This window comes from Chrysemys picta, chromosome 7 (assembly GCF_011386835.1).
Source record: "Chrysemys picta bellii isolate R12L10 chromosome 7, ASM1138683v2, whole genome shotgun sequence".
NCBI lineage: Eukaryota > Metazoa > Chordata > Testudines > Emydidae > Chrysemys > Chrysemys picta.
In genome coordinates this window covers 25,465,921-25,493,402 of record NC_088797.1, presented here as the reverse complement: position 1 = coordinate 25,493,402, position 27,482 = coordinate 25,465,921, and the positions used below count along the sequence as shown (strand labels likewise).

The 27,482-nt window shown below is 39.5% G+C and overlaps 1 protein-coding gene and 1 long non-coding RNA gene across 10 annotated transcripts in view; one reads left to right on the top strand and one right to left on the bottom strand.

The window, feature by feature from the left end:
- LOC103306642 (uncharacterized) overlaps positions 1-15,658 on the bottom strand; it is a 38,025-nt gene extending 22,367 nt beyond the window's left edge. For 2 of the 5 annotated variants that reach the window (XR_010589054.1, XR_002889805.3), the window contains exons 1-2: positions 15,135-15,269; positions 11-81 (exon numbers count right to left, since the gene is read on the bottom strand). This is a non-coding gene — a long non-coding RNA (uncharacterized LOC103306642). Of the gene's footprint in view, positions 1-10; positions 82-14,049; positions 14,121-15,134; positions 15,275-15,514 lie in introns of those variants that run through there. The other 3 variants (XR_010589053.1, XR_002889808.3, XR_002889804.3) reach the window with 3 other exon arrangements.
- The window catches only part of CCDC66 (coiled-coil domain containing 66), a 65,408-nt gene continuing 53,243 nt past the window's right edge, over positions 15,318-27,482 (top strand). For 3 of the 5 annotated variants that reach the window (XR_010589052.1, XM_065550994.1, XM_042842303.2), the window contains exons 1-5: positions 15,318-15,519; positions 17,688-17,752; positions 21,218-21,243; positions 23,263-23,707; positions 27,258-27,426. Coding sequence is in view for 4 of the 5 variants with exons in the window: in XM_065550994.1 (XP_065407066.1) it covers positions 15,509-15,519; positions 17,688-17,752; positions 21,218-21,243; positions 23,263-23,707; positions 27,258-27,426 (716 nt within the window). In the remaining variant the exon portion in view is untranslated. Of the gene's footprint in view, positions 15,520-17,687; positions 17,753-21,217; positions 21,244-23,262; positions 24,358-27,257; positions 27,427-27,482 lie in introns of all 5 variants that reach the window. The other 2 variants (XM_065550995.1, XM_065550996.1) reach the window with 2 other exon arrangements.

Genomic DNA, 27,482 nt, shown 5'->3' with positions numbered 1-27,482 from the left:
CAAAACTCACTTCAACCAGGGCCAGATTTCCAATTAGGCACAGTAGGCACATGCCTAGGGGCACCGGCGTTCTAGAGGCACCTAAAAGTTAAAAGTTTCATTTTTTATGGAAGACACGAATGGAGTTGTGACAGGTTTTGCCATCTGTGAATATGGCCCCAAGATGATTAAATTGATCTTAAAGAAAAAAAAATCAAAGAGAAATAGGAGTGGGAAGAAATAGTCCCCCTTCGCATACTTGCTAATAAAGATTCTATATTTATATAAATTCAGGTAAAAACCACCTTAAAGGGTGTTTTCTCATTTTAAAGTTGTACTGTAATGAACCTCAATGTGTGAGGACAACTGCATGCTTTTTTGTGTGACTAGAGTTTTTATTAGGTGCCATATTTATTCATGTCTGAATTCTGGTGACATCATAGCACAAATTTTTGGAAGCCTTCTTAATCCATTGCTAACTTCACACACTCAGCAGTTGACATCCCAATGATCTGCCACATACCTTCTCCTTGCTGGTCATCTCCTACTATGATGACCTGCCACCATTACTTCTACAATAATTTTCTCAAGGTTATTCCCATCTCTGCACTTGCCGTGACCAAAGTACATATGTTTGTGCCTGTTGATTTCTGAGAACAGACTTTGCTTCTCTCCAATAATATTTCTAAGTGTTCATCAGCTTTTCCATCCAAGAGATATGCAAGATGCTTCACTAACACTATATCTCAAAGACTTCAATTGCCATATGCTGTATGTAATTAAAGAAATACAAGTTTTCCATGCCATGAATGCTTTTATGGTGACAAGCTTTAATAGGATGGAGTGGGGAGGACAGCCTGTTAATACAACCTCTATCTTAACTATCACTTCGCCCCAAAAATATCAGCGGGAAATGTCGGAAGTCATGTACTGAGATTAAAAGGATGATGAGTGCACATGTTTTGGCAACAGAACTACCATTCAAATTTCAAGAAACATGCATCACTCCACAAAAGAATATTGGGAATATTTTAGTGTGTAGATATAGTAGTCTCAGAAACTGACTACTGTGCCATGAACTCTCATACTGTCTAATCAGAATGTGAAGTCCTTTACCCAACTATACTGCCAATCAATATCACTGCTTTTCTTGAAAGAGATTCTTTTGCTTGATTTCAGCAATAAATTTAGTTGGCATACAGCTCATATGTTCACTTCATTAATTGTCAGATGTGCTAGTTAAAGATTAATACACTCGCTGGCATTTGATTGCAGAAAGTTGATGATTACTCTCTATAATATTTTTAGTGGAAAGCAATTAAGTAAACAAGTATAAAAATTTACATTTACATTCCCTGAGGTATAATGCAAGCTAGTATCAAAAAATGCTTTATAAGTTCACAGTTAAGTTATGAAGAGCTAAAAACTGAATAAGAATTTGAGCCTGCCCAATGACACATAATAAGGCATTATGTTGCCTTAAGAAAGGTCCTGGGTTTACAACAGCTTATAGCTGCAGTCTTAAACTGTGGGCTGTAGTCCACTGGCAGTCTGTGATGCACTTGCTGCTGGTTACATAGAGAAGATACCATTTCCTTGTTTTCAACTGCTAAACTCCATTAAAGAGACAAGGTGGGTGAGTTAATATCTTTTATTGGACCAACTTCTGTTGGTGGAAATGACAAGCTTTCGAGCTATACAGAGCTCTTCTTCATATAGAAGATATTACCTCACCCACCTCATCTCACTAATATCCTGGGACTAACACAGCTGGACCAACACTGCAAACGCCATTAAAAGGCACTAAAATACATTAAAAGACCTCCTCATTTTACTTTTCCATGTCAGCCTGTTGTTGTAATCCTCAGAGGATGTTATGTAATTACAAGTAGAAGGAGATGAAGTCTGTGTGATCCTGAGTGAGAGATGTCCACAAGACACACTTTCTGTAAAAGTCACAGCCCACACTATGCAAAGTTTGAGAAACTCTTGATTATGGAAACCTATTTCCCAGGCTAATGGAACCCAACAGTACTTATGCAGTGCTCAATTCAGCTTTAAAAAAAAAAAAATCCAGCCAGATTCTACTCCCACAGAAGCTTATTCCTGGAGCGCTCCTCAGCTTTGTGTGGCACAAAGCCAGCTGGGATTTTCTCTATGCCCCTCCAACATGAGGCCCTTAGTCATCACTGGGGGAAGAGTGCAAATCAGTTTGTTTTCCCAACACTTCCTGCCAGTTGAGAGACACTAGCCACCTGGAAGGGATGAGCATTGAACCCTTCTAGCAAGAGAAAGGGTTCTCACATAATAAAGGAAAAGGAGCACAATGCCAGTGATTTTTTAAAAGTGATAGTTCTCACATTTAGACCGTCTTCCATATTCCACATCCTCTGTTAGAATAGATGTCATGGCCAGTTTCAGCTGCATTTCTTTGCAAATAATCAAACAAAATACTTCTTAAAAGCCAAAGTAAGATATACCTTAAAATTGGGATGAGTGGTGTGAATGGAGCTATTGGTGTAGTTTTAAAATTCCGATTCTGTCACTTTCTACTAGTTTGCACACTAAAATATTAGACAAAGCAATTACAGAAAGTTACCATTCCAGGATGGAAAGATAATTCCTCTTTCTTACCTTACAAAAGTGGTGCCTGATCCCAGATCATATTTATCATTGTATGTCATTCGACATATCTACTTTTTGAGTGTGGCATTGTAGGCATTCCCCGCCTCAATTTCCCTCCCCCAGGTGGATTTCCTTGGCTTTCCACACACAGATCCATGCTGCAGACATAACTTGAGCCTCCAACCAAGTTGCAAACAAAACTGTCGAGCCCAACAAACAAAAGGTTTTTCTGCCCTTTGGGGACTTCTCTTCAGCCTATCTCTGAGCCCTGCTCCCACATCCATTTTAGACTATTTTTGATAAAGCATACAGACCTCAGGCGCATTCCCCTGGAGTACTGATCTTAGCATCTGCTGGGCTCCATTCTTTGCATCCTTCCCTATTCCAGTACACAGCCCTGGGCCTCAAGGCTGGTTCCCCTGGAGTACCCGGCCTCCAGCAGTTGCTGCCTCAAAGGCTTCCACAGGCATTTGCCCACTTCCTGTGATTTCATTACTGCTCTTCCAAAGCCTAGTTTAGAGCCTTCTACAGAAGCCTACCCACTCCCTGTGTTTCCACTCCCAGACGGATCTCTCTCTCAGCCTTTTTATGAGGTCCAGCTATCTATTAAACTATCTTGTGACCCTCTTAATTCTACCCACTGAGGCTCACAAGAAGCTAATTAATTATGGCCCAGGTGTGGCTGGCCACTATGTCCCCTTAAAGGAGCCAGTCACTCTGTGACACCATGCACCACACTTGACTTACATATTTGTTCACCTGTTTTACAAATTAGGGCCTAAAGTCCTTAGTTCCAAAAAAACTTAGTAAGATGTTCTTATGGACTGCACTTTGCTTTGATTAATTAAAATTAAAGGTAGAAATATTTTAATATAGACTGTCTAGGACAACTACTGTGGGTAATTGCAGTGGTAGCAGACATTATAGTTATCAACTAGCCTGTACACACATACCATCAGTGTTAAAACAAACTCTAGATACAAAAGCAGCCCTCTACCACTTGAGACATTAGCTGTAGTAGCATGGGAGTTGATATCTTTCCAGGCCAGTCACAAAGTGCTAGTAAAATCACAAATGCCTGCACAACTAACATCACGTCCAGCATGACTCCTTTCCTGCCACATGGTGAAATCCTGATCCTATTCCAGTGGTCCCCAAACTTTTTACCTCACCCCCGGATCCAGGGGATTTCAAGATCACCAGAAGAAAAGAGACATATAATTTGAAATTATTATTAGTCACTAATTTTTTTTCCACATATTGCAAATCCTCCTGCATACAAAGTTCAAGAGTGTTGGTGATTAATATGTCATGAAATGAAGTAGGGCCTGGTATTCTTTTCCTGCAAGCATTCCAATAATCCTTACATTATCGGAGCAAATATTAGCTGCTCTACTCTACCTTCCAGAAGTCCATTTACTTTAATCAAATTTTTTGGGCAAGCAGTAGTTTGAGGTATCATGTTTAGACTTTTGCAAATATATTTTTCTCATCCCTCCAGTCAGGGTCAGTTCCTTGGACTCTACTATCCACATTAAATTCTGCAGTTGAAAAATCAGTAATTAAGCAGAAGACTTGCTAATAATACATAAGAAAACTAATTCATACTGAAGAAGGGAGCCCAGCTAGAATGTAGAACATAAAATGAGAAATAAATCCATGAATGGGTATACAACACATGCAGAGAAGAGAGGATCTCTATTCCGCAATATAGGTATGTCTAATCCCTACAGCAGAGGTTCTCAAACTGTGGTCCGTGGACCACCAGTGGTCTGCGAGCTCCATTCAGGTGGTCCACGAATAGTTCCCTCAAAGGTGTGCGCCTGGGCGGCCGCACACAAGAGAATGAAGGGCCACCCGCCTAATTAGTGGAGCTGCGCAGGCGTGGCTCCACTAATTAGGTGCCTGGCCCCTGAGAAGACACACATGTAAGGTGAGGTGGTGGCCTTTGGGGACTAGGAGGTAGGTGGGAGGGGGTAGTGGGGTGAGAAGAGGAGGTGGGGGGAATTTGGGACATGTAGGGCTGCGGCAGCCAGAGAAAGAGGCAACTTTCCCCAGCTCCAGAGCTGTGGCTGCCGGGGAGAGACCTCCCTCCTTCCCAGCCCCAGCTCAGGGGCTCCCATGGCAGGGGAGAGAGGAAGAGACCCCTCTCCTTTCCAGCTCCAGCTTGGGGGCTGCTGAGGTGGGGGAAAGAGGGCACATTCATCACATTAGAAAGGTAAGACTACGGATATTAAAATATGAGTTGTGTGCTTTTATTTGTAGAACAAAAAAAAGTTTATTAAGGTTTTTTTTTTTTTTTAATAGAGCGCTTTTATCCAAATTTTCAAGTGGTCCGTGAAAAAAAAAGTTTGAGAACTACTGCCCTACAGTGTTCTCTTTATTCACCTCTTTGATACTAAATGTAGAGTCTCCACTCCACAAAAAGTACATTAATTGGGGTTAATTGTTTTTATATTAGATGAAGAGACTGGTGATAATGAGCTGTAATTCAAATAATAAACTGTAATTCAAACTCCACGACTGCACTGTCTATTGCAATCCGTGTTAAAGATCATTGACTAAAACAATACGATTAACTGTGTTGACCCCCTCCCCAAAATTTAAGAAAGTAGGTGCAACTAAAGAAATTTGAGTTCAGTGGATCTTGTTTGAAACATATTCTATAGCAGGGTTTATTCTTTGAAGGGTTCTGTATTGTGAAAATAAAGCTGTAATACAGGTGAGCCGCATCATACGCACATTTAACTTACGCGAATTCAACTATATGCACTCAGAAAAAAAAGAAAAACAACAAGATACCTGTGAATAGTGCGGGCGATTCCACCCACCATTCCACTCAATGAGCATATGCCCCGGAGTGAGCGTGAGATGGAGACGTGAATCTGCTGGTCTCAGTTCCCACGTGCCTCTCATAGTGTGAGCATCTCGCCGTGCTGAGTGTGATTCTAGTGTTCAAAGAAATGTATTTTTCATACAACATGGCCCCTAAACACAAGCCAACTACTTCATCTGGTGCTCAACCGAAGAAACAGCGATCTGTTCCAATGCTGAAGGAAAAACTGGTTGTGTTGGACTTATTGAGTGACGGTATGTCGGTCTCCAACGTGGCGCGTAAATATAGCCACAACGAATCTAGCATCCGTGCCATCAAGATTCGAGAGAGAGAAATTCGTCAAGCCGTGGCATCAAGTACTCCAATAACTGCTAAGGTGACAAGCCAGGTGTGTGATAAGACTTTAGTGAAGACTGAAAGGGCATTAAACATATGGCTGGAAAACATGAATCGTAAACGTGTGCCTATCAATGGCAACATGTTGCGAGAAAAGGCTCTTAGCCTCTACGCACTGTTCAAACCTCCTGCTGAAGAGGGACAGCCTTCTGATGAGAAGGAATTCAAAGCCAGCCAAGGCTGGCTTAACAATTTTAGGAACCGCTTCAGCCTCAAAGATGTGCAGACTACTGGTGAAGCTGCATCTGCCAATGAAAAGGCAGCAAAAGCCTAGCCCCGTACAATTAAAGAAAATCATAGAAGAAAAGGTCTATCTTCTGGAACAAGTTTTTAATGCGGATGAGACTGGGCTCTTCTGGAAAAAAATGCCCAACTGCACTTACATTTCGAAATCAGAAAGACAAGCCCCTGGCTTCAAACCGTGTGAAGACCGTGTGACTGTGTTGTTTTGTGGCAATGCAGCTGGGCATTTAATAAAGCTGGGCTTGCTCTACAGGGCTGCAAATCCCCATGCCCTAAAAGGCAAGAACAAAAATCTCCTGCCTGTGTTCTGGCAATCAAATAAAAAGGCTTGGATGACGACAACATTATTTCTGGATTGGTTCCACAAGTGTTTCATTCTGGAGGTCAAGCGGTACCTCGAAGAGAAAAGACTTGACTTTAAAGTGTTGCTGATCGTAGACAATGTTCCTGGCCACCCAGCGGCACTCTGGTTTGCACATAACGATGTTGAAGTCGTCTTTCTCCCCCCCCTCCCAATGCCACCTCCATCCTCCAACCTCTCGACCAAGGCGTGATTTGCTGTTTCAAGGCCACGTACACGAGGCTTACGTTCTCACGGATACGTAGCGCTATGGATGCTGATCCCAATCTTAATGTGATGGAGTGTTGGAAGTCCTTCAACATTGCCGACTGCATCACTTATATTAAACAGGCAATGGACGCAATCAAGCCTGAAACAGTCAATGCATGTTGGCGAAACCTATGGAAAGAACGTGTGAATGATTTTAAGGGTTTCCCGACCATTGACAAAGAAGAAACGCGTCGTAAAGGTGGTCAGGCAAGTGGGTGGTGATGGTTTCGTCAACATCCTTGAGGAAGAAACTGAAGAATTAATTGTGAGCCATAGAGAAACATTAACTAACGAAGAGTTAGAGGAACTGATAAAATCGTCTACAGAAGATGAAGAGGACGATGACAAACAGGAAGAGCCAGCAAGTTGGAATCTTCATAAATTTGCTGAAGTGTTCCAAGCAGCAAAACACTTGAATTATTTATTTTCTGAATCTGATCCTTCTATGGAATGAAGCCTCAAAATCACACGTAGTATTATGGACGATTTGAGACCGTATCAAAAAATGTTCGAGCAGCTCAAGAGACAACAGCGACAGTTGCCGATCACCATATGTTTCAAGGAAAAACAACCTATGCAATCAACTTCTCGAGCTGAACCAGAGCCAACCACTTTGTCTACGACTCGCTCTCCGTCACCCAAGCTCTCCGTCACCTCCATCTCCTGGATCGACATCAAGCCCTGACGACCCCGTAATTACCCCCTGTAATTAAAAATACAGTAGTGTAAAATTATATTTTGCATAAGTACTCATACTGTACATTACTGTATACATTATACATATTACTATACAGGGTTGTATACACAAAACCATGTATAGTATATTGTACTTTATGGGTGATTTAAGGGATTTTCAAGGGTAATTTTGACTATACGCGATTTTTGCCTTACGCGCGGACTTAGAACCTAACCCCCCGCGTAAGATGCGACTCCACTGTAGTTAAATTACAGCATGTATATAAGATACAGTTAAATTTCCTAACTTGTTTGAGACAGCATCTCAGTTTAAAGGCTGACACAATTAGATGCCTTAGAATTCCTATTATCAGCACTAATGCACAATGCATCTCTCTCAGTACTGGTTAGATAATTGCACTGCCATAATAGCTGGATAGAATGCTTCTCGTTCCCCACTTTGATAGATGAATATTTTGGGAACATCTTTCCTACAAGAGAGAATCACTACATACCATCTCCTATGAAACAGTTGTTCGGTTAAGGAAACTGGATACTTTGATATTACCATGGGAATGATTCATGATACTTCAGTAGGATTTCTCCAGGGTATTTTAAAAAGTAACCTGCCCTTCATACTAATATCAAAAAATGTTTGTATTAAGGGAAGTGTTAACCTTTTTTTTTAAAATGTAGAAAGTCCATTTTTATAAATTATATTCTGCATATTTGGAATAGACACATTTTTAAATGTCATTTAAAAGTATATGTTTATTTAATAATATCTTTACACTAATTAGAAGACATAAAGCAAAATATGATCCATGAAAAATGTATATGGCAAATCTTCATATTGGTTGTTAAAGCAATGTACAAAATTAAACTCATTGGGCCAAATTCATCTTTGATGTAACTATTTAAGTTAATGGATGTATTTGGTTCACAGTGTTTCATGTACAAATCAAACCACTTCAGATGCAGATTTTAAAAAGTTTAATTTAAGAGTTTAATTTACAACTTTTGTTGGTAATGCAAACCTTGAAGATAGCAATTTTTCTCCATTGTGATGAATAATTCTATTATGAATGTCTTACATTTGTTTTGAATTATGTATTTTGCTTGTGACAAACTCTGAACCCTATGAGATTTTTCTCTTAAAAAAAACCTCACATGTAGACATGTATGAGAACATGGATGAGGTAAACTACATAAGAAACGGTATCTGTTGGCACATTACAGCAAATTGTGAACATTAACCTATAGTTTGGTAAAATGTAAATGGGACTTTTTAATTTTGTAATATAGTTTATATTAAATCTCTTGGAATGTGCATATCGAAAGATCCCGATTTTAAACAGATGCCACTTTTCAAAGAAGGAAATCATATACCTTGAACAACCCATATTTTAATTTTCTTCCATTAACTACATTTCATTGATAACTCACAGATAATAGAGTCATCCAAGGGAATTATATTTAGGTCAAGATGCCAAGCATTAGAATTTTGAAATTGAAACTTCATTTCTACATTTCCCATCATAATGCAACATTTGATCATACCTTTTCCCTACAGAATTGCAGAGTTTTTTTTAAAATACATATATTATATATAAAAAAACATTAAAATACTTACAGTTAGACCAATTATAAATATTTTTGATGAGCAACCACCAAGGACTACAGCCTTTGTTTATGAAAACAAACAATTATTGGTCTTCTTTCTGCTCTCTTGAGAAGGCAGGAGAACTAATGACTCCATCAAGTCTACTGGGAACCTTATTACGACAGTTTAATTTTCCTTGGAGGGGCTCGTATATCATAGTGATGGGTAGCAGTACAAACCCTAAGATAGATAAATCTTCTCAGGAGAGGTCAGGCATATATTATTTTCCATGATACGGGATAGGAAAGTCCATCAAATACAAAACTCTGAACCTCTCCTACAGGTGGAGATACAGTCCCCAGGCATTTTACTAAGTTAGCCATAACTGTCCATCAGGAAGAGAATCATTTGTCTGTGTTATTTTCAAAACATGCATGTAAATCCATATTTTTGTGTCCTGTGATCTACAGTTGTATGCAAGGCGAGGTGTACTTCATAGCACAACATTTTCTAACCTATTCAAATCAAAACATTTAAAAAAACCCTGATACAAGTTTTCCAAATGGCAGCCTTGATTGCCTCCTGGCACCCATTTCTTAACTGGATTCTAAATTTGTAACTGGGAAGAGATGTAAATGCATAATCCTGCCCCTCTTGAAGTCCTCTGAGAGGAATGTAACAGGAAGGGAATGCAAGCCTATTGGCATTTTTCTGGGCAGAGAAGCTGCAGAGGAACCAGTGAGACAGCAGGAATAGTCTGGGTCTTTCAGGCTGGAAAATATCAGTACATGGGTGCCAGGAGGATAAGAGAGCCTATTATGGACAGAAGTTGTAAAGGCAGTGGGAGCCATTTCAGGCTGAGTGGAATGGAGGCTGATGAAACATCTTCTTCCCTCCTCTCAACATGCGAAGATTAATCTCTTAACTTCTGATAACAGTGTAGCTCAGCTTCTTTTTCCCTGCCCACCTCATTCATGATATGAAAACACACAATAATTTGAACTGCTCTAGAGTTTTATAACTGTGCTGTAGTTAAGGGCAGAACCAACTGGGCATATGAAAAGCAAGTATGAAGTAAGAGGAAAATCCTTGATTTTATCTACATAGTTCCTGGCATTTACTTATAATAAATATTGCCCACTACACCTCAACAGCAATAACTCACATTTTACATTTTTTTTTAAAAGGGACAAAAGCCAATAGCAAAAGAACAAACACATAGGTGCTTAAGTGCCTTCAGGGATGAATACATTATGAGACCACAAGTCGAATTCAGAGCGGGGGTAAATAAGTGAAACTCTATTGACTTTGACTATACCAACTTACTCCAGTTCTCAAATTTTCCATTAGAATCTCAGGCGAGAGAGTATGGGTTTGAGTTCTGATTAGTGGGAGAGGAAATAGGGGACAAATTCTTCTCTTGGAGGTGAGCACATAACTCCTGTTTATTTTAGTCAGAGATGTGTGCACCCCATGCATAACTTAGATATAAGGGAATAAATGTCCAGTGAAAGATATATTTTTATGCTGTTTCCTTACAGATAGGTATATTGATAGAAAGAGTCAAATGAAGGAACTATTTAGGTCAGGGGTGGCCAACTACGGCCCGGGGGCCAGATCTGGCCCACCAGCCATTTTAATCTGGCCCTCAAGCTCCCGCTGGGAGCAGGGTCGGGGGCCGCTCCACACGGCTCCTTGAAGCAGCAGCAGCATGGCCCTCATTCTGGCTCCTCTGCATATGGGTATCCAGGGGGGCTCTGCTCCGAAAGCTGCCCCTGCCCCAAGCGCCACCCCCCCAGCTCCCAGTGCCCAAGCCGACCCACGGATGCTGCTAAGGGAAAAATTATCCGGCTACTGTGCACGTGCGCACACACACCTGATTGGAATGGACGTGAACAAGCACTTGAAGAAAAACTGACATTACTGTGGAACCAAAGGAAAAAAAAATAAATACAATAAAGAATGGCATCTTGGCAAAAGGGTAGCAATTTGTGCAGGTGTATAATCGCAATATATGGGACTCTGCCTAAAACAGAACAGCAGCACTAGATCAATATTATTTACAAGGATAGGATTAAAATTCAAAATGATCTGGACAAACTGGAGAAATGGTTTGAAGTAAATAGGATGAAATTCAATAAGGACAAATGCAAAGTACTCCACTTAGGAAGGAACAATCAGTTGCACACATACAAAATGGGAAATAACTGTCTAGGAAGGAGTACTACGGAAAGGGATCTGGGGGTGATAGTGAATCACAAGCTAAATATGAGTCAACTGTGTAACGCTGTTGCAAAGAAAGCAAACATTGTTCTGGGATGTATTAGCAGGAGTATTATAAGCAAGACACGAGAAGTAATTCTTCCATTCTATTCCACGCTGATTAGGCCTCAACTGGAGTACTGTGTCCAGTTCTGGGCGCCACATTTCAGGAAAGATGTGGACAAACTGGAGAAAGTTCAGAGAAGAGCAACAAAAATGATTAAAGGTCTAAAAATCATGACCTATGAGGGAAGATTGAAAAAACTGGATTTAGTCTGGAGAAGAGAGAACTGAGAGGGGACATGATAACAGTTTTCAAGTACATAAAAGGTTGTTACAAGGAGGAGGGAGAAAAATTGTTGTTCTTAACTTGTGAGGATAGGACAAGAAGCAACTCAATGACCTTTCAAGGTCCCTTCCAGTTCTAGGAGATGGGATATCTCCATTAATTTATTAGGGGGGAGGGATAGCTCAGTGGTTTGAGCATTGGCCTGCTAAACCCAGGGTTGTGAGTTCAATCCTTGAGGGGGCCACTTGGGGATCTGGGGCAAAATCAGTACTTGGTCCTGCTAGTGAAGGCAGGGGGCTGGACTTGATGACCTTTCAAGGTCCCTTCCAGTTCTAGGAGATGGGATATCTCCATTAATAATAATGGGCTTAAATTGCAGCAAGGGCGGTTTAGGTTGGACGTTAGAAAAACTTCCTGTCAGAGTGGTTAAGCACTGGAATAAATTGCCTAGGGAGGTTGTGGAATCTCCATCACTGGGGATTTTTAAGAGCAGTTGGACAAACACCTGGCAGGGATGGTCTAGACAATACTTAGTCCTGCTCTGAGTGCAGGGGACTGGACTAGATGACCTCTCGAGGTCCCTTCCAGTTCTATGATTCTATGATTTAGATTGTAAGATCTTTGAAGCAGGAACCTTATCTTCAAACTTGTCTGAAAAAATATCTAGCAAACTGCTGGTGCTTTCTGAAAAAAAAATTACTTGATAAAATAGCCTGGAGATAATGAAAAAATTGTTGTTGTTTTAAAAGGAAAGTTTTAAAAACTAGTTTTGCAGACTGCCTAAAATAAATTTTCCTCCATGAGAATGTCAAGCTTTTGCCTGATATGCTTGAAGCTATACTTCCACCTGCTGGCTTAAATGGAGACTGGAAATGATACTGCATTCTATTTTGTTTAAAAAATGAAACTTTGCTGTTGGAACACTATATTTGAAGTTCTGAAGAAAGAATATAGTTTGAAAACATACTGACAGATTTAGGACTATATCTCCTTCCCCCACTGCCCTCTGAAGACTTCTCCTCCTCCTGTGGCCATGCAAGAACCAAAGAGAGGACAACGGAAGAGGGAAGAAAAGAAAATAGCTCTCAAAAGACTGCCTTGAGGATCTCCACGCTCCTACCACCATAGAGCAATGGTCTGTGGTGCAGGGTGCAGGCATGTGGGGGATGGGATGTGGCCAGGTTAGGGGGTCCATGACTATATAAAACCACTAGCTAAAGTAATCTCCTAGGGATGTAGTGGGTTGAAAGACACTGTAGTAGAGGCTGTGGATGTAATAGTGTTGCAACCCCTGCCATTGGCTAAAAGTGGAAGAGTCTCTTCAGCCTCCTATATCTCCTCTGATCAAACCTTATTTGTTTGGATTTTGTGCAGCAAATCAATATTTGGTCATGATACACCGCAATGCATTGAGCTAGGGGGATGCGTCCCGTGAGGTGCTGAGGAGATTGGGGATAGGGCCAGTCTTACTTAGTCATCTGAAAGATATGCAAATTAATTTACATTCTGTTTGCCTATAGTGGAAATGGGTTATGAACACCAGTGAGGGCGGGGGGGCGGGAAGATACAAAAAAGTACCTATGAAGGTTAGAAATGTGAGCAGGAACTAACAAAAGAAGAGCCAACCTGCTCAAAAAACTATCTGAAACAGCTATTTGATTGAAGGAAGGTGGAAGTTTTAAAGTACTAATTCTGACACAGACGTGCTAATAATAGTGGAAAGAAAAAAATATTATGTTGAAAGAGTGCTTGGCGGGCAAAACATGGAGAAATACATGTCCTTGTCCTAAATATTTTACAATCTATATTAGACAGACAATACAGTTCACAAATACAATATATTCTCTGAACAGATGGTCAAACCTCAAAATGGCACAGAATTTTGTTTTAAATATGTATTTTGGTAGATTATCATCTTTGAAATGAAGAAATCTAATTTTCCCCACTATTTCGTTTTCAGATATTCTTCAGATATTCAGACACCTTGATGATCATGAAAATACATCAGCTAGATAAATAAAATAAATTCAGCCAGCCTACAGCTGGTGTCTCTGGCATATCTGAGTGAAAGGCAGAGCTGAAGGAAAGGGGCTGGAACAGAGGAGCCAGCAAAAAAAGCTAAATTGTGTTCTGTAATCAAATATAGCATTTCCTCTATTCACAGAACTTAAATTCAGTTTTAGCAGCTTACTGAGAAAAGTTTCCTGTGTTGATTCTCTTTTCCTTCCTTATCCTGGTCCTTAAATGGAGGTCTTGGATCAAAGGAGTTAGGAACCTAAATACCTTTGAGGATCTGGTCCAAAGTGTCTAAGATTGACTATTTGGCTTTTTTAGTTACCAGATCAACAATAACACACTACTACGTGGGAAGGTGCATTTGGATGGAAACAGGTGAAAGTCTGTTAAATATGAGATGAGTTAGTATGGCACAGTAATTATCCAAAGTAATTCCAAATAGCATCAGATAAATTGGGTTTTTTGTATACATCAAATCCAGCTTGATTATCCATCATTATCTGACTGCCACTTACTTGTATTGGGACAAATCTTGTGGTCCTGAATCAGAGCCTAATGCCCCCTATGAAGTCATAAGTAATTCTCCCTGAAAAAGTAGTAAACACTTCAGGATTCCGATTAAAAAATAATTAAGGTTCCAATTAAAAATAATAGTATTTCTCATATGCCCTGTTATTAAAGAAACTATGTCAAGAAAGCAATAGGTTACAGGGTGCTCAATGTCCTACTCCTGAAACATTTCCCATAAAGCATCATTGATGGCAATACAAAGGTAGGGAACTGCAATTCTAGCTGTTCAATGGGAGACAAGGAAAGAGGATGGGAAAAGATGGCCAAGGACAAAGTCAGCTGAAGCCTACTACTAAGGAACTGATCCTCAAGGTGATAAGAGACCACTTTCAAAACACTGGCCCTTATTTGACCACTTTTAAACAATTAACCCAACATTTTCAAACCTGGCTGACTAGAGCTCATCACCCAACCCATACGTGACATCTAAATGGGAAGCCTGATTCTCAATAGTAGCAAGCAACCATAGTTCCCGATTTATTCCTCTAGCAAAAAAACAATACTTTTGTAACAAGAAAACCCCATACTAAGTAAAGTGTTGATTCTAGTGAAAGTTACTCACATGTGTAACTGCACAACTGGGCCCTTAGTTGTCTATTTTAATATACCATTAATAATTTGGTATAGCATGCTCCCCCCATTTTTAGTAAGTTGGGGAGTGACAGATTCCCAACCAGTTTGAATACACTTGTATCCCCAATGAACTATTGTGCGCTTTTACTCCACCTCCCAAATATTCTTAAATACTTTTGTACCTACTGCATTTTTCTCCCCAAGCAAAATTAATCATAAAGAACATAATAATAATCATAATAATAATTTGGGCCTGAAGCCAGCACTGAAATCCACACCAGGCTTTGTCCATGCAAACCTCACTGCAGAATTGGGCGGTTTGTAATCCCCTCCCCCGGTTACTATTTTACGCAGGATACAGAACAATACGAATAGTTTTGCATCTACCCCTCCCCCACTCCAATACATCTTAACGCTGTTATGTCCGATTCCCCCCTCCGCCGCCACACCCCTCTACCAGCAGTTCTGTATCTAGGACAGCCCCATGGGCGCGCGGCTCCCCAGCGGCGCGCCCGGCTGCAGCTGTTGGACGGGCCCTGCGAGGCCCCCGCGTCACCCGCTCAGCAGCGCGCGGCTGGGGAGCGGGCGAAGCTCCGGACTCCAGCCCCCACAATGCCTCGCACGCAGGCGAAGCCAGCCCCGCAGTGTAAGGGGCGCTCATTGGCGGGAGGGCCCGAGCCTTGGGGAAGCCTATCACCTCCCGTCTCATTGTGCGGTGGCAGCAACCAACGTACACACACTAGGGCTCCAGGCAGCGGCGTCGGTCTCGCTCCAGCCGCGCTGCCGCCCCTGGTTGTCGCCGCATCCCGCGGGTGTAGAAGGGGAAGGGCCATGAACCTGGGGTAAGCAGGGCAGTGCCCGGCTTTTGGCTCCTCTGCGCTGGGCGTGTCTGTCCCCGTGGTCTGGCTCCATAATGACCCGCTCCCCAGAGCCGGGCAGGGCTGTGCCTTGCCCCGCCTGCGGCTAACGGGCCACCAAGTCAGGGCTAGGGCCTGCACAACGTTGTAATGTAAAATGTTCGACGTGACGTGACGTGACGTGTCGGCACCTGGGTTTGTTCTGGCAGGTGACGTCTCAGAGACGCCCCGGCAACGTCTGATGCCCGCCCCCCCAGTCCGTGTTTTGTGTGCTCTTTGTCCAGGGCATTCAGTGGGTTGCTCTGGGCACTTTGTTCTGTGCCTCACGACTCGGTATAAAGTCCCTCCCTAGACGCGGCTATCGTAACCCTGTAGCGTGTTATAAGAGGTAGTGGCTATTGGAAGTAAAAAATCCGCTAGGTAAGGGAAGGATTCTGACCTTTAGCTGTCAGTCTTTATTCCCATTTCTTCCAACTAGGATTTTCACGGGTGTTTTTCCCCCCCTGAGTAAACACTACTTTACGTTGCCCATTAGTGATGCTCTCAATGGTCAATTTATGCATGTGGGCAGGGGACTGGACTCGATGACCTCTCGAGGTCCCTTCCAGTCGTAGAATCTATGAATCTATGCATACTCTACTAATTTCACTTCAGTATCAGAGGGGTAGCTGTGTTAATCTGAATCTGTAAAAAGCGACAAAGAGTCCTGTGGCACCTTATAGACTAACAGAAGTATTGGAGTATAAGCTTTCGTGGGTGACTACCCACCTCGTCAGACGCGTCTGACAAAGTGGGTAGTCACCCACAAAAGCTTATGCTCCAATACTTCTGTTAGTCTATAAGGTGCCACAGGACTCTTTGTCGCTAATTTCACTTCGGTTCATCTCAGTATCAGTGGCCCCAAGAGTTCAAAAATCATGATTCAGGCCTCAGACATCATGATCTTAGCATAAAAACAATTAAGTTAAACAAAAATGTGTTCTTTTTATTTACCTGGTAGTGCTTAAGCATTTAGGGTTCATGGTTTCAGGCTTTTGTATGCAACTATGAGGCCTAGAAAGCTCCCCCTTTTTTTTTTTTTTTTAAGGAAAGCTAAAATTCACAGATTATCGGATTCTAACAGCCAGGGCTCCAAGAAAAATACCATAAATCAAAAGAGCTGACAACACTCCTGCCTTAATATTAGGATTAATATCTCAAACTATTTTTGTTTTTTGTTTTCAGTACGAACTGGGATTTCAGTAAAATAGAGTTGAAATGCTTAAATGTAAAATTGAAAGAAAAAATTGTAAATCTTTAACATTAATTTCCATTCCCTGGAGGTCTCCCCGGTGTTTTTCTTTTGTTTTTGAAGAATCTTCTCTCTCAATGGTATGGGGTGTATTAGACTATGAAGACAATTTAAATTTTTATTTAAATGACAGCTAAGTACTGTTTTTAAAATGTTGTCCTCCTCCTAGTTGTTGCCATCTCTCAGGCTTCTTTGGTGCTGAAATTAACATGGTTTATATTAAGCAACAGAGGGTCCTGTGGCACCTTTAAGACTAACAGAAGGTTTATATTGGTTTATGGTTTATATTGTTTAATATACCTTTCTTTAGTTCACCACTTTATCAATTATCCCATTACCCATCTCTTGGATCAGGTCAGAAATCAGACATGACAAGGTATGAATACAACTCTACCCCAATATAACGTGACCCGATATAACATGAATTCAGATATAACACGGTAAAGCAGCGCTCGGGGGGCGGGGGGGGGGGAGGGGCGACGACTGCGCACTCCGGTGGATCAAAGCAAGTTCAATATAACGCAGTTTCACCTATAATGCAGTAAGATTTTTTGGCTCCTGAGGACAGCGTTATATGGGGGTAGACGTGTATATTGAAATATGTCAGCCCAGCTTAGATATATATTGAGATGTACAGGCTTAAAAGCACCAGCACTTGAGTAGTATGGCTATCTCCCAATATTTGCATATTTATAAGAAGGAATTGCTTAAGTTTGTATTTAATATAAACATAGAATATGAAATGGTGATATGAGCTAAGTATCTTGAGAGCACCTCTCTCCTTGTGCCATAATCTCACATACTTTGCTGATGATGATTTCAGGTACAGAAGAGTTTAGCTGTTTTTGTTGTTGTTTTACAGAGATGGATTAAAGCTTGAAACTGAAATTTTGGATGGAAAACCTAGGCTAATTTTGGCTTCATATGGTATGATTTTATTAAGTATAATCGTTAAGTTAAATTGTCTCATACATTTTAAATCTCCTTGAAGATAAACAAAATTAATCATATCTTGTTATAAAGGTTAAGTATTAATGTTTTGTATAGTGATATGAAAGAACTATTCAAGGTTTTGATGAAATATTCTGTACATTGTTATTTATGGGTCCTAATATTCACCAAAATGTTACTGGCATGGGTTTGTATTTGACTTTCCATAAATCATGCATTGCCAGCCATATGTACTGTCTGCCAATAATGGTTTTGATCATCAAAAATATTGATCAATTGGTAAAGTCTAAGATAGTCTCAGCTCAGCTCTCAGCAGTCTTTTGGCTCTTCTTGTGCATCCAGAGATAAATTGACCATTATATATAGATTGACCTGATTTGAGGAATACTTCCATGTCTTTACAATGCTGTATTTAAACAGAGGGAGCATGGTAAAAAAAATCTTTTTTTGTAAACGTAGTTCCTTCTAAGTTGCAAGACACTGCAGCTTTCTCTGAGGTTTGGAATGAGTCACTAACCACAGGACAAAACTTTGTGAACATTTTTACTTTTAAAAACCAATATATTTAGGCCACCTCTCATTCTTGCTGCTGAGATGCAAAAATCTCTTTTCCAGTATTTGTTCATTATTAAATGGCTTGAATGGAAAGCATTGCTTTTACAGTAATAACCCAGCATCTAAGTATATGATCATATTTTGTTAAGAAGGCAACTGGGAACAATTTTGATTTCTTGAAGGGTCAGCTATCCATATTGCTGACTAGCATAGGTATTAGTCAAAAAAATATAAATGCAGGATGTCATAAGTGGAGTGGAAAGTAGCACAGATCAACTCAATAAGTTGTGCAAGTCATTCATAAATAAACCCTAAATCTGATGTTCAGAATAAAACACTGCTAATTTATATCTAAGTATAAATCCCCTTTCCCAAAATCTCCCATAGCTGACAGAAGCCTGAAGATCTCTGCCTTTTCCCCTCTCTTTAAAGCCATATTTCATCTTCCAAGTTCTGCATTTATGACATTTTTGTCCAGGGAAGACTTTATGGGATTACTTTCTGAGCCAATCAATGCCAGTCAGTCTGCTATAGACATTGTTAACCACTTTAGCATGCTTTCCTCCTCTTCTCTTTTTCCTTCTGGACTGTAGATGCTACATCTGGCAATCTTCCCACCTTTATGGGCCTCAGTGGATTGGAACCAGTAGTCACTCCAGAATGCTCTCACAAAGCAAGATAGAACTCTACCCTTTAGCTGCTGGATTGGCATTAAATTAAAAAAATAAAATATGAAATCTTGTCCAAGAAAAGCTATTTTTATAAAGTTCATGAGACTGATGTAAACAGCAGTGATATTCAGCTAAATTGTATCAGGTTACATTTATGAATTTCAGTTTCCTATACAATACTAAAATTTCCAAACAGCAGTGAGACTTTAATCAGGAACATCTTGTGGTGGCTTAAGACACCCAGTTTCAAAGAAATTATTGTGTGTGTCTTTTACACAGTAACAGTGGAGAGAATAAGCCATTTAAATGAAAAAGAAAATGAGATTGTAGAGTCAGAAATAGAGGCAGGGAGATTCAAAGTCAGGCATACTGGCTAAAGCTACTTTGAATTCATTATTTTTAAACTGACTAGATTTCAGGATAATGGTGCCCCTAAACAGAGGATATTAGGAGATAAACGGAGAAGTAAGGATGGCAATACCATACCATGCCATCCTTACTTCTGCGCTGGTGCTGGCAGTGGCTCTGCCTTCAGAGCAGGGCTCCCTGCCAGCAGCCGCCACTCTCCAACAGCCAGCAGCAGTGCAGAAGTAAGGGTAGCAGTACTGCAACCCACCCATAATAACCTTGTAACCCCCTCCCAACTCCTTTTTAGGTCAGGACCCCTACAATTACAACACCATGAAATTTCAGATTTAAATAGCTGAAATCATGAAATTTATGATTTTTAAAATCCTATGACTCTGAAATTGACCAAAATGGACCGTGAATTTGGTAGGGCCATACACATGAGACAAAAATTACCAGAGCGGTAAATAGTGAAGGGGACAGGTCAGTTATACAGACAGCCCTGGGTTGCTTGACAAGATGGACTCATTTGAATATATTTTTTAAAGACTTTCAAATGCAAGGTCATAAGAACAAAGAATGTAGGTCTCACTTACAAGATAGAGGCCTGTATCCTGGAATGCCGTGACACCCAGAAGAACTGTAGGGGTAATAGTAGATAATCAGTTGAACATGGGATGCTGTAGCTAAGAGGACGAACACCATCCGTGGATATATAAGTAAGGGAATATCAAGTAGGAACGGGGACATGATATTACATCTGTATACAGCATTAGTGAAACCATTACGGGAATGTTGTATTCATTTCTGGTGTCAGCACTTCAAAAAGTATGTTGAAAAATTGGAAAGGGTCCAGAAGAGAGCTACCAGAATAATTCAAGGTCTGGAAAACATGCTTCATAATAAGAGACTAAAGAAGATCAATCTGTTTAGTTTATCCAAGAGAAGGTTAAGAGATTACTTGATTACAGTCTACAAGTATTTACATAGAAAAGAGATTTCTGATAGTAGGTGCTTCTTTAAATCAATCAGTAAAAGGGCAACTTAGTATGTGGCAAGCCAGGATGTGACTATACAACACTCTAGCCTACCACATACTAAGGGCTTGTCTACATGGTGCAGAAAAAGTGCTCTAGAGGAATGCAATTCGTAGAATGCTCTAATGTGTTGCGTTCTAACTGCCCCCAGTAGATCCTGCACAGAACTATGTTATCACAAACTAGGTACTTTTTAGAATGGGCCAGCAGGGTCTATGCAGGGCAGTTAAGGTGCTCTACAATTCATACCCCCTAGAGCGCTTTACCATGCTGGGTAGGCAAGCCCTAAGTGGACTCTGCTGCTGCACACTAAGGACAAAGCACACTTTGGAACTTTTAGTGTGCAGTAGTAGGGTCCACACAGCAAGTCACTATACAGCAAGCTAGTGGGCCGTAAATTCATTCCACGGCTTGTGGCGCACCAAGTCTTTGTGTGGACAAGCACAAAGGTATAATAAGATCCTGTGGTTAGAAGCTGAAGGCTAGATAATTCAGACTAGAAATAACATACACATTTTTTTAAGAAAGAGGGTTATTAACCATTGGAACCTAGGTTTGTAATGAATTTTACCTCAGATGAAGTATTTAAATAAAAAGACTGGATATCTTTCTAAAAATTTACTGCATCTAACAAGTTTTTGATGCAGAAATTACAAGTAAGATTCTTTGGACTGCATTAGGCAGGAGGTGAGACTAGGTAACCATAATAGAATAATAGATTTTAAGGCTAGGTGGGACCATGAATTTCTCAGGATGTGGTTTTCAAGGAAATTATTGTTGATTATTGAATATTTTTCTCATGTGTATATTTTGTTTTATTTGTTTTACAGTGGGTAAATCAAAATCCACAGTTAAGGTAAGTGGAGTAATGATTCCTTGATTTTTAGATAAGAACCAAAAATACAATAGTTAATATCTTTTCAAAATGTGTTTAAATAGTGATTTCTGGTGTGTCTAAATATCTGTGGTCAATGTTAACTGTGAAAGAATGAAGTTCCATTGACAAAACTCATGGTAGCTGACAAAATAGGTAGGATTAATATGACTTGAATCTTTCTATCTCTGGAAAATACTCTGCATGCAATATGCCTAAAACTTAAATTCTCAGAAGAGAGATTGAAAAAAAGACAGTAGTACAATGAACTACATTGGATAACGTTCTGATGATTAAATGATTAGTTGGAAGCCACACAGACTCTGGCTTCAGAGCTGGGTACTGAAGCCAGATTTTCTTGAGTCTCATTCCAGTATCTTAACCACAAGGCCATCCTTACTTTTTGTATGAACTAGAAGGGAGCAAGATTTGAGATGGAGAAGCCAAAGGAGAGGATGTTTCAGTAGTTAAGGCAAGAGAGAACCAAAGCATAGACAAATATTACAGCTGAAGGGAAAATGAATGTAAGAGAGAGATATTTATATAGTACAGAACAAAATAAGGTTTGGCAACATACTGATGTGTGGGGAGAAGAGGAGAAAAATATGCATGGTTCCAGCAGCCAAGCTTTAGAAGTTTCATTTTTAGCTATGTTTAATTTGAAGAAAAGCAACATGACTTTCAGGAAAAGATGATAAAGAGTAGTGTGCCTGAATAGAGGTGGAGAAGTCATGAGTAAATTGAGAGTCATCATCAGCATAGAAATGCTAAGCAAGATCATGGGAGCAGATGAAGTCACCCAAGAACATACATAGATACAGGGGTAGAAAGAGAGAGCGAGAATCAAGGGAGATCTCTGGGAAACTCCAGCAGAGAGGTGGAGAAGAGGATCAAAGGAACTCCTATGCAGTTAATACATAGCAACAACCATTGTAATGAAATAGCCGCCTTGCCTTTTGTCATTCTGAAACCTTACTTAGAAACAAATTGTGCCTTCAGATGCTTGCATAAAACTCCTGTTCATATCTGTAAGAGTTGCACATGAGTCTTTTGAGGGATGAATTTGCCACTTACTGTCGACCATAATAGCTCAGCCTGAGATGACTTGTTCTGATTTCTATGAGTTCAAGGTTGCCTTGGGGATGGGATAGGATGGAGGAGGTGAGGAAAAATAATTTTTTACTATGCACATGACTTCATACAATTACAAGATTGTTAAATAATACTGTGGTTTTACTTCAGTTTGCAGAAGAGAGTAGTTTATCTTGGGTAAGTGTGTTTTTAAAGAATACTTACCTGAAAACTGTCTTTTTCCCCAGGACTCACATCTGCCTGAGCCCTTCATACCTGATCAGATAAATGTGACTATAACAAGTCTAGTGCCCTTGCATTTATGATGCTTACCCAGCCGGAAGACATTCATACAACTCTATCCCATGACATAATATTGAAATCATAGGGCCCATTATTTGAAAGGAGACTAGATTATGCCTGGCATCCAAGAGGTTAAAGGAAAATTATCCTGTTTTGTTCACCAAAGGGTTTGAAAGCTGACAGTTGAATGCAAATACATTCTAAATTGGTGCTTCTGATCAGAATCAGATTATTCAAATTTTATTCTGATTTTTTGCTAGCAGCAACCATAATGCAGAAGAGGGATTATTATCTCTAATACTGACAGTATGGTACAAGTGACCATACTGTAAAACTAATTTCTATATTGTTGCTTTAGACATTCATATTCAAATTAAAAAATTAACAGTAATGCACACTTTGGAGCCAAATCCTCCTTTCAGTTACATTAGTATTCATCTGGAGTCATTCCCTTTAGTGAACTAGATTTTCTACTAATGTAACGGAGAACAGAATTGGCTTTTAATATTTAGATATGACAGATAAAAAAAATGTGCTTTTACTACCTGAAGGAAGGAAAAGACTAAGGGTACATAGTTTATTTACTTTAATATCCTATGAAAGATAAAACTGTTATTGTTTTAACAGATGGATAATAAAGCTAAAATCCTCAAACATACATTGAGAACAAAACAGTCTGGACATGTTCTGAAATCAACACAAAATTCCTGTGTCAAGCATGAACATATTTTAGCAAAACCCAGAAGTGGATCAAGATGGTCAGCAATAAAAGGTGAAAAAAACTGTGTGACTTTGTCATCATCTAAAGATTCATCAAAGGAATCCTTAAATAAAAACCATGCTTTGATTATCCAAAAAGACAACACAACTGGAATGCCGGATTTACAGAACCCTAATAAAATTGCTGTTAAAAAGCCCAAACAGAAGTCTCAAAAACCTCATATCTCAGGTGAAGATCTAAGGAACAATTTGGTGTGTTTAACACAAGAGCAACTTGAACAGATTCTGATGACTGTAAAACAAGGAACCAAAATTGAATCCCAGGCCCAGGAGGAAAAGCAAGAAGAAACAAGTAAGATATATATCCTGCAGCAAAAATGAAATTTACTCTTACTGGTAGCTTTTAGAAGGTTTGTATTATGGAAATTAATAGCAGATTTTTGAAATAAAAATGAAATGCTTTAACTTTGGATTTAAATTTCAGGGAGTCTGCTCAATAATTAAATGTACAGTTTTAAAACAAAAGTTATTTCGTATTTATTAAATGTCAAAGGCACTTTTTGAGTAAAAAGAAAATATTTTAATTTATTTTTAAAAGGAACATTTTCCATTATAAATTAAAAACTACAAAGCCATCTCTAAGTTATTACTGTGAATTTACACACTTGTTAAAATTATCTTCTGATATATATAGTCTTCAGTTATGTAAAGACTCAGTCAGATACTTGTGTTTTGTTGGGAAACTAATTTCTCTCGGGTCTGTTTTATCTAAATGTATAAAGATTTACAAGTTGTTCCTCTAAACAAGAGGCTATCTCTAGACGTGGAATACAGTATTTAGACATGATCCTAAAATACATAATTGAAAATTCTCTCTCAAGCACATTACTTAAAGAAAGTAAACAGGAAAAGATCACAAGTGAGTAGGGATTAAATCCTCCCTCCCAGAGGATCCAACATAGAACTGTTTTGGAGCAGACTTGTTTGGGAGGGTGAGCAGAGGTAAGTGCTGTATTCGGCCTTGATCTTGCAAATGTACATCCATTTAACCTTTTGCACAAGGAGCTGATCTGATCCACTACTGAATTCATTAAGATGCTGCATTAAGTGAGTGTTTGTGGGGTCTGGGCCTTTGACAGTTGCATACATTTGAAGTTTTTCTTTTTCATGTGTGTGAGTGAGAGAGAGAGAAATATTTGGAAGTCTGTGTGCCCAGTTAAAAAGACCTGACTTATTCCACCCCAAAGCCAGTTTCATGCTCCAGGAGATTGTGTGATGGGTGTAATATCATAGTACATACTGGAACATATAATGAAGGTGCAGCTCTGTTGGCTTCACTAGAGCAACACCAGTTTATGCCAGCATTTGGCCCTAAGTGTGTCTGTTGAAAGTCTTAACTAACATGCCAAATATGATTATGTTCAGTGATGAGGCCACCAGTTCATTAGAAACTAAACTGAGGCCACCAGCTCATTTCAGTTGCTATGATCTTGTTCCTGGTTCCAACTAGTGATGTAGGTGACCTGGATTATTTTAAAATAAAGCTAGATTTGACACTGACAGTCTTCCCACAAGGAAGTAATACCATCACTTTAGGATCTATTCTTATTTTACTGAGAGAAAAGGTTCATATAGCCTATCCATGTGTGAGACTGTGACAGAATCTGTGAGTGAAACAATCATATTGATTAGCCAGAACAAACTGATTTTCCCTTAGTCCTGTAGAAAACATTAGATAATATTAAGACTATTGGTAAAAATTGATTACATATCACCGAGAGGAAGAGGAAATCAATTTTCTTGTTTCAGACATTTCCTGAGTACCTGCTCCATTAATCAGAATTATACTTGGAAGTCATAAGTCCAGTTTGACCATGCAGGATATGAATAACTTCCATTAATGCCAATGAAAGTTATTCTTAACCTGCATGTGGGGGATGGGTGAGTGTGTGCGCGCGCAAGAGGATCTCATCTCTCAAATTTAGGTCCTGATCCTATAAGCCCTTTGTGTGCCGAACTTCCCCTAAAGTTCCAACTGTGGATTGCTGCAGGATCAGCTCCTTAATTTTGTAGCCATAGTTGCTTTTACAAAATGTATGTTAAGATTGAGATTATGAAAAAATTGGTCTAACAGTTTATCAGAGGAAATATAAAAGCCAAGTTTTTTTTTTAATTCCTTTTTGGAATGAACACAGTATCTATATTTCACACTGAATTGTTACATATGGGATTGTAGTTTAGCTACCAATACTATCATAACTATAGCTCTAATTGAAATCAATCTCAGATCTGGGTCAAATATGTCATTAGGAACTCTTGATTATGTTAAGCAATGATATGTAAAAAATTCTAGGTTTGGTTTAGCTGTGAAATGGAGCAGCTGGCAAATCAGTTCAAACCAACTATTGTCGCATACTGCTTTATTTTCTATTTTAAATATTGTCTTCAATATTTTTGTACATTTAAGGTATTTTATTTTTATCCTAATACTCTTGCCTATATTTCTGGGGAAAAAAAGCACCCAAACACTTTATGTATTCTATGTTTTCTAAAAATGATTATTTTTTAAAAGTCTACTTTTGTGATTAGAGCAAGGAAGAGTGATGGAGATACACCTCTACCCCAATATAACGCTGTCCTGGGGAGCCAAAAAATCTTACCGCATTATAGGTAAACCGCCTTATATCGAAGTTGCTTTGATCTGCCGGAGTGTGCAGCCCTGCCCCCCCTGGTGCGCTGCTTTACCGTGTTATATCTGAATTCATGTTATATCGGGCCGCATTATATTGGGGTAGAGGTGTAACTGCTTTTAAAGCTATTGGAAGTTGTTTAATCCCCTGTGTGCCTCTGCAAGAACAGACATCTTTCATCTGTTTTCCCTAAAAACAGCATCCACCATTGATTTTAGTTTCTTTACTTATTACATTATGAAATGGGTATAACCTGGGCCTAAATAAATGGGTTGAAAAGAGTTAGTGTTCCATGTCTGAAGACTGTACCCTATTGAGACACTTCTTAAAAGAAGTTTGTTTTTGAAAGAGGTACAACTTAAAGATTTTGACCCTCTTTTGATACACAAGTTTAGAGTCTCCGGGCATGTTAAGAGTAGTTTTCAGATAATTTTAATGACACCTTGTTATTAGTATTATGCGTATCACAGTAGCACTGTGAGGTCCCAGCCAAGATAAGGGCCATTCTAATAGATGTTGTTCATATACATATTAATAAACAGTTCCTATCCCAAATAACTTACAGTTTCAGAAAGAAAAAAAGGGTTTGGGAGAAAGGAAGCAATATTTATCCTTGCTTTATAGTTGCAGAACAGTCACAGAAGGATTAAGGGACTTGCCCAAAGTCACAAAGTAATTTGTAGGACAACTGAACCAAGGTCTCCTCAGTTCTACTAGTCCAATTTCTTAACCGTAGTGCCATCCTTCCGATTAACATTCCCTGGTGCACAAGATAACATCTTACTGCAAACACATTTACCAGCGTTTGTGCCCTTAAAATAACTAGGTTACTTAAGAATATTCTAAGTAGACTCTTGGAAAGCAAAATTGCAAGCAACTCCATCAACAATTAGTGCAGAATTGAATCATGTTAGGCATTGCACTGTGTTGAAGTTATGTGGCATTGCACCAGGCCAGCAGGAGGTCTAGAAATCATTATACCTCAAGGAGACATAATACCTCACCAGTACTCAGGGGAAGTGCTTCCATTGCTTAATGTCACTCCCCTGTATGTGCACCCCTTCTGAGGTGCGGTACTTAGTAGTTCTAGTGTTCACGTGAGCTTCCACTAATTTGAATTAGCCAGGTTCTACTGTTCATATAAACTATTGTATACAATGTGGAGTGACAATCTAGTGCCATATTTATTAACATGTACATTTTACTTTGTAGGCCAAAACAAAAACTCTGATAGTAGCACTGCTGCTAATCAGGCCCCACAAGAGGAGAACATTATGGGATTACTCCAAAAAGCTGATGAAGTTTCATCTGTTTCAAATGAAAATAATTATGCCTCAGGCAGAAAACAAGCAGCTTCTGAGCAGACTGAACAGAAAGTTATGTATGTAGATCTGTTAATTAATAATTCAAAATATTTTTTTTTATTCTTGTATCCTA